The 7,500-nt window shown below is 42.7% G+C and overlaps 1 protein-coding gene across 2 annotated transcripts in view; it reads left to right on the plus strand.

Annotated features, from left to right (window-relative positions):
* The window catches only part of LOC135111739 (uncharacterized), a 232,388-nt gene that overhangs the window by 65,687 nt on the left and 159,201 nt on the right, over positions 1 to 7,500 (plus strand). For both annotated transcript variants that reach the window (XM_064025414.1, XM_064025413.1), the window contains exon 2: positions 6,070 to 6,104. In XM_064025414.1, the coding sequence (XP_063881484.1) occupies positions 6,074 to 6,104 (31 nt within the window). In that variant the 5' untranslated portion in view covers positions 6,070 to 6,073. The remainder of the gene's footprint in view (positions 1 to 6,069; positions 6,105 to 7,500) is intronic.

Raw genomic sequence — 7,500 nt, forward strand, 5'->3', positions numbered from 1 at the left:
ATGAAGAAAAGCGTTTTCTGATTTGCGTCATGTATGATGTCGTCACAGGTGTCTGTGACATCATCAGGGGCTCCTCCGGGAATGCAATGCCTTTTACGATGGTTTGGGGAACGACCACAGAATTCGACAAACTGTTCACGGATCAGGGTCACCGGTCAGCTTGGTGACCTCGTTTTTTATTCTTAAAATGTCAAGTATCTCAAAGCGGTTGTAAGTTGTTAAAGGCAGTTGACTTTTTTTTTTTCCCACTGCATGCCTAACGCCATTCCTGACAGTAATGGCGGTTGAGGAGGAGGAGGAGGAGAAGGAGGAATACAGAGGAAACGAATATATGGAGGAGGAGCAGGAGGAGGAGGAGGAGGAGGAGGAGGAGAAGGAGGAGGAGGAGGAAGAGGTGGTGATGGTGGTGGTGGTAAGTGGTGGTGGAGAGGGAAGGAGGAGGAGGGAAGGGAGGAGAAGGAGGAGGGAAGAGAGGAGGAGGAGGAGGATGAGGAGGAGGAGGAGGAGGAGGAGGAGGAGGAGGAGGAGGAGGAGGAGGAGGAGGAGGAGGAGGAGGGCGGGAGGGAGGAGGGGGAGGGAGTCGAGGAGGAAGAAATGGAGGGAAGGGGAGGGAAAGGGAGTGGGAGGAAGAGGGCGAGAGAGAAAAGCGGAAGTAGACTGAGAAGGGGGGAAGGAAGGGGAGGAGGAAGAGAGAGGAAGCGTAGGCGGATGCGATGAAGCTTTAAATGGCCTGAGCGCTGTCTTCATGTTTCTTGATATGAGCCTTCATCACGCACACCCTACAGGTATTTTTTCAGATTCCTAAGTACTGTTTCGCGAATCTCTCCACACACGAATTACAAACATCAAGTGCAGATGGCATTATGAATTCCTGATAGGATTACACTTTGGGCAGTAGAGGCAATGACGGATGAGGCAGCTAGAAGTAATTACAGCCTTAACCATATTCAGTGGAAATTAAAAACGACTTAACGACAGATGGATGAGGTTGTGTCAGGTGAAAAAGGTCACGTATGGTCAGAATTAAGTCCCCTGGGGAATTAAATTATATGCTGTATGTGTCTTCTGTATCGGGAAAAAAAAAAACTTAATACATTGATTGATACAAAGATAAAACTCTACATAAATCCCACAAATGAACAAAAACAAATATGTAAATTACAGACAACCGAGAAATATTAGTGACAAGGGGGTGTATCATTGTGGGCGTGTGTGTGTGTGTAACTGTGTTCCAAGTAACTATGTAAAGTGACTCAAAACAAGAGACAATGAATCTAATATAAAAACTACTTAGCGTGATGACTGAGGTGGGGTGTTCTGGCATGCGTAGTGATGCGGCGCTGGGTGAGGCTGGATATGGCTGGATCCGTAGTCAGGGAGCACTCACCGATGTTGGCACGAGGTAGGTCTACTACTGACTGGTGGGTGAGGTCTACCAATGACTGGTGAGGAGGGGAAGACAGGGTATGTAAGGGATAGAACGAGAGAGAGAGAGAGAGAGAGAGAGAGAGAGAGAGAGAGAGAGAGAGAGAGAGAGAGAGAGAGAGAGAGAGAGAGAGAGAGAGAATATTCTGGTTCCTCTTTTTTATATAAATATTTTGCCGGTGAATGTGTATAATGAAAGGGATGTGAGAGCGTAATGAGAGGCCAGCATGATAGAGAGAGAGAGAGAGAGAGAGAGAGAGAGAGAGAGAGAGAGAGAGAGAGAGAGAGAGAGAGAGGGGTGGGGGGACGGACGGGAGCTGATGCAAGTACTGACCCGGTCTACGCTAGTTAGATGGAGGAGGAGGAGGAGGAGGAGGGGGAGGAGAAGGAGGAAATGAGGAAGGGGAAGAGAGGGAAGGGGGAGGGGAAAGGAAAGATGGAAAAGACTGCATCGTGTTAAGGATGTTGACATGTGAGAGAGAGAGAGAGAGAGAGAGAGAGAGAGAGAGAGAGAGAGAGAGAGAGAGAGAGAGAGAGAGAGAGAGAGAGAGAGAGAAAGTTAAAATTACTTAAATAATATTTAAGAAGATTAAACCCACTAATTAAATAAGAAGAGAGAGAGAGAGAGAGAGAGAGAGAGAGAGAGAGAGAGAGAGAGAGAGAGAGAGAGAGAGAGAGAGAGAGAGAGAGAGACGACACGCACTCCGAATGAATAGTGAAAGGGATAAAAAGAAAAATTAAATGAGAGATTGGATGAAAAGAAAAGAGAAAGAGAGGAAGGAAAAGATGAAAAAAAGCGTAAGACCACTTTTCGTAAGGGACAAAACGCTCGGAAAATTCGTGAAAAGCAAAATTAGAATCGTCCCCCCTTGGAAAACGCGGGCCACCTATCTCCATTTTCTCCGAGCTAACCAGAGAGAACGGCCGCCTTCTATTCTAATAAACTGAAGGCAAACGAAGGTAATAACTTATAATATAATTCTGTACTGAAGGCGAGAGAAAAAGAAGAGGAGAAAGAGAAAGAGGAGAAGCAAGAGAAAGGAAAGAGACGAAAGTAAAGGATAAGAACAGACAGACATACAGACAGGCCGCGAATGATTATGGTAGGAGAAAAAGAGAGAAGAATTGAGTAATATAGAATAGAAGAAGAAAAAAAGGAGATGATGAAAAGAGAAAGAGTGAGACAGCAAGAATAGACAAGTCGTGAATGATGATAAATAGGAGAGAACGTGAGAAAGAAATAAGGAATAGAAGGACAGGAAGAGAGATAACGAGGAAACAGAATGGAACCAAGAAAATAAGACATAAGAAAGAACACGAATGACGAGAGATAGGAGGAAAAGGAGGAGGAGGAGAAGGAATGAAAGAAAGGTAGGAAGAAAGAACGAGAGGGAAAGGGAGATTATGACAAGAAAGCAAGAAAACTAAATAAGGGGGAAGAGGTGGAGAAAGAATGAAAGGGAGAGAGAGAGAGAGAGAGAGAGAGAGAGAGAGAGAGAGAGAGAGAGAGAGAGAGAGAGAGAGAGAGAGAGAGAGAGAGAGAGAGAGGATATTATGAGAGGAAAGCAAGAAAACTAATGAGAGATAGGAGGGGGATGGGAGAGGAGGAGGTGCAGGAGGAGGAAGAGGAGGAGGAGAAAGAATGAAGGAAGGGCATGGAGAGAGGGAGATTATGAGAGCAGGGCTTAGCAGAGCACACAATACGGCCTGGAGAAAGAGTGGGCGAGCGCGCAGGGACGAGAGAGGGGATTAAGTGCAATATGATGGAGTCAGCCATTGAGGGCAACGTAGAAAACGGGCACCAGGCTTGCCTATTGGAAGGGCCACAAAGACCACGGTAAACTGGAGGATTTAGATGACTATTACTACTACTACTACTACTACTGCTGCTGCTGGTGCTGGTGCTGGTGCTGTCTATTACTATTGCTGCTATTACTACTACTACTACTACTACTACTACTACTACTACTACTACTACTACTACTACTACTACTACTACTACTACCACTGATGATGTCCGTTACTGCTGCTATTACCAGTGTTACTACTGCTGTTGATTCTCTGTTACTACTACTACTACTACTACTACTACTACTACTACTACTGGTGTTATAGTTTTTTATAGGTGTTTTGTTATTTATTTATTGTTATTTTGTTGTTGTTGTTGATGATGATGTTGTTGTTGTTTGTTGTTGTTGTTGTTGTTGTTGTTGTTGTTGTTGTTGTTGTTGTTGTTGTTGTTGTTGTTGTTTCTTCTTCTTCTTCTTCTTCTTCTTCTTCTTCTTCTTCTTCTTCTTCTTCTTCTTCTTCTTCTTCTCCTTCTTCTTCTTCTATCGGATATATATTGCTAACACACACACACACACACACACACACACACACACACACACACACACACACACACACACACACACACACACACACACACACACACACACACACACACACTTGAGAACTTCCAGGAACGGAAGACTCTCTCTCTCTCTCTCTCTCTCTCTCTCTCTCTCTCTCTCTCTCTCTCTCTCTCTCTCTCTCTCTCGCACGTAACAACACTCAATCACTGAATTTCCTGTCTCCTCTACTTTTTTCTCTTACTTTCTTTTTCACTTTTGTTTTTTATCATTGATTTTTTATTGAATTTACACATCAAGCTAATATATTTATTTTGTGAGCAGCTCTTGGTAATTTGATAGGCGAAATGTGGCTTGTTTAGTAGCAATAGTAACAGTAGTAGTAGTAGTAGTAGTAGTAGTAGTAGTAACTTGGGTATGTTTGTGACAGGTATCATTGAGAGAGAGAGAGAGAGAGAGAGAGAGAGAGAGAGAGAGAGAGAGAGAGAGAGAGAGAACGTACAGTACAGAAGCATCTCAAAATACTATACTCTAGAAGACTCATATCCTTTCTCTCTCTCTCTCTCTCTCTCTCTCTCTCTCTCTCTCTCTCTCTCTCTCTCTCTCTCTCTCTCTCTCTCTCTCTCTCTCTCTCTCTCTCTGATGAAGCCGTGCCTTCTAAAGTAATTTCCTCCGTCTTGTTTTGTTCAGGTACAGGACGCCCTAGAAATGTCCCTGATATTGGTGGTGGTGGTGGTGGTGGTGGTGGTGATGGTAGTGGTGGTGATGGGTAGTGGTGGTGGTGGTGGTGGTGGTTGTGATGCTAGCGATGGTGTTGTAATCATCTATTGATTTTTCCCTTCTTTCGTCTTTCTTTCCCTGTTTTCCTCCTCCTCCTCCTCCTCCTCCTCCTCTTCCTCCTCCTCCTCCTCCTGTTTCTCTTCCATATCAGCCTTGTTTGCTTGGTTTCTGCTTTCCCCCCTTCCCCCCTCTCTCTCTCTCTCTCTCTCTCTCTCTCTCTCTCTCTCTCTCTCTCTCTCTCTCTCTCTCTCTCTCTCTCTCTCTCTCTCTCTCTCTCTCTCTCTCTCTGCCGAGTCTGTTTTTCTTCCTTACACCAAGAATTACAATGTTCCTCCCTCTCCTATATCTCTTTTATCTCTCTCTCTCTCTCTCTCTCTCTCTCTCTCTCTCTCTCTCTCTCTCTCTCTCTCTCTCTCTCTCTCTCTCTCTCTCTCTCTCTCTCTCTCACAGGTTTTAGTTTTCATTATTTATTCATCTTTTCCTTCTTATTAATCTTATCTCTCACTCTTCCTTCATTATCTTACCTTTGTCTTTATTCATCTTTTTTTTATCATTTTTTTTCTTTTTACTCCCATCTCTCATCTTTCTTTCATTATCTTACCTTTCACTATCTTTATTCATCTTTGTTTTTTCTTTTCATGTCGTGTCTCATCCTTCCTTTCATTATTTTACCTTTCCCTGTCTTTATCCATTATCTTTTTAGACCTTCTTCCTCTTTAATCTCATCCCCCCCTTTCATTATCTCGCCCTTCGCTTTCTTAATCTTCTTTACCTCTTCATTTTTTTCCCTTTATCTCTTACCCTCTTGTTCCTTACTTTTTTTTTTGTTTTATTTTCTCTATCTTTATCCCTTATCCTTCGCTGTCTTCATCCACTAGTACTTTCAAATCCCAGCCTGCTTAATTTGTAGTTTTCAGCTTTCATTTTCTTTGATTCTTTTCAATTTGAATTGTATGTTATTATTATTTTTTTTTACTTATACCTTTCATTTTAACATCACTAGTATTTTCCTGCAATTTAATATTTCTGTGCCACGCAAGATTGTTTTTTTCTTTTTTTAATCTCCCTAATGCAAGAGTAAACCAAACCAGTATTCTCAATCGTTCATCCCTTTCACTGGTAAACTCTGGAACTCCCTGCCTGCTTGTGTATTTCCCCTCCTTCTACCCCCTCTCACTTCCTACGGCTTGAATTGTATTTTTCAGGGAGTGCTACATTAGAGGGCTTTTTTTTTTTTCCATATACATATATCATTAACCTTGACCAGTGTCCCTAAAAAAAAAAATCAGTAAATAAATAAATAAATAAGTAAATAAATAAGTAATAATAATAACAAATCTATCTTTCAAGACACTTATCCTCAAATTTTCATTATATATAAATATTATACGTTTTTTTTTTCACCTTTCTTTAGGAACCGTCAATTTAGTGGATCCTTTATATATATTTATTTTACTATTCTTATCCAGCGTTCCTCTTACTATCTTCATCCATTTTCCTTTCCCTTTTACAGATCTATGCTGAGGGGAAATCTTTCACTCAAGCCAGGTTAGTCACTCATTGAACACTGCAGCTCAGGTGAAGTAAGGTAAGGTAAGGGAAGGGGGTGGCTGATAGAGGGAGAGGGGGGACTCCTTACCTACTTAATTAAGGTCCGGGTAACTCGTAATGTGTCTTAGTTACTGGGCCGTGAAGGGAGGAGGAGGAGGAGAAGGAGGTGGTGGTGGTGGTGGTGGTGGTGGTTGTAGTGTAATGAGTGGTATGGAGAGGAGGAGGAGGAAGAAGAGAGGGATGATGTTGGTGAGGGAAAATTGCATAGCTAGAGAGAGAGAGAGAGAGAGAGAGAGAGAGAGAGAGAGAGAGAGAGAGAGAGAGAGAGAGAGAGATGAGGTGTTTGAGAGGATAAATGAAAGTGTCATTGACTGAAATTATAGTGTTTTGATGCACTGTTTGGTGATGTACGTGATTATGTCCTTGTGTGTGTATGTATGTATGTATGTATGTATGTATGTATGTATGTATGTATGTATGTAGATTGTAGATAGGTATATGTGTATGTATGTATGTAGGTTAGTAGGTGTGTGTGTGTATGTATGTTTGCTGTACCTCTTTTACTACTACTACTACTACTACTACTACTACTACTATCACCACCATTTCCTTCCTCATGTCTCGACTCATTAAGACTTTTATCTCATTAATCTCAATTTTCATGGTGCGTTACTCCTTCCCCCTCACTACTTTCCTCCTCCTCCTCCTCCTCCTCCTCCTCCTCCTCCTCCTCCTCCTCTTTCTCGTGCATCTTCTCTCCATCCATCTCCCTGGTTTTCCCTCAAGTACCTTCAGTTTCCTTCTCCTCTTTCCTCACACTCCACTCTCTCCTCCTCCTGCCACTCTTCCCACTCCTCCTCCTCCTCCTCCTCTCCCTCCCCCTCTTCCTGCTCCTCCTCCTGCTGCTGCATCTTCTCTCCATCTCTTCGCCTTTCCCTCAAGTACCATCACTTTCCTCCTCTCTTGCACTCTCCCCTCCTCCTCCTCCTCCTCCTCCTCCTCCTCCTCCTCCTCCTCTTGACAGGATGTTGCTTGTAGTTTGTGAAGCAAATTTGCAATCATTGACAGCTTGCATGCAATCAGAGACCGTGTGTGTGTGTGTGTGTGTGTGTGTGTGTGTATGTGCGTGTGTGTGTGTGTGTGTGTGTGTGTGTGTGAATCAAGGCCTATGTTTTTTTTTTCTTTCTTTTTTCCTCTCTTGTAACAGTTTATTGTGCAAGTTAAAAAGTTGATTTGCATTTTTGCCTTGACATCAATGCTATTACTTTGCTTTTTACTTGTCTGTTCTATTTACTATCTATATTTTTTTTTAATTAGTTTTTTCATGTATCTGTCTTTCTCTCTGTCTGTCTGCCTTTCCGTCTGTCTGTCTGTCTGTCTGTCTCTTTCTGTC

The sequence above is a fragment of the Scylla paramamosain genome, chromosome 22, assembly GCF_035594125.1.
Source record: "Scylla paramamosain isolate STU-SP2022 chromosome 22, ASM3559412v1, whole genome shotgun sequence".
Taxonomy (NCBI): domain Eukaryota; kingdom Metazoa; phylum Arthropoda; class Malacostraca; order Decapoda; family Portunidae; genus Scylla; species Scylla paramamosain.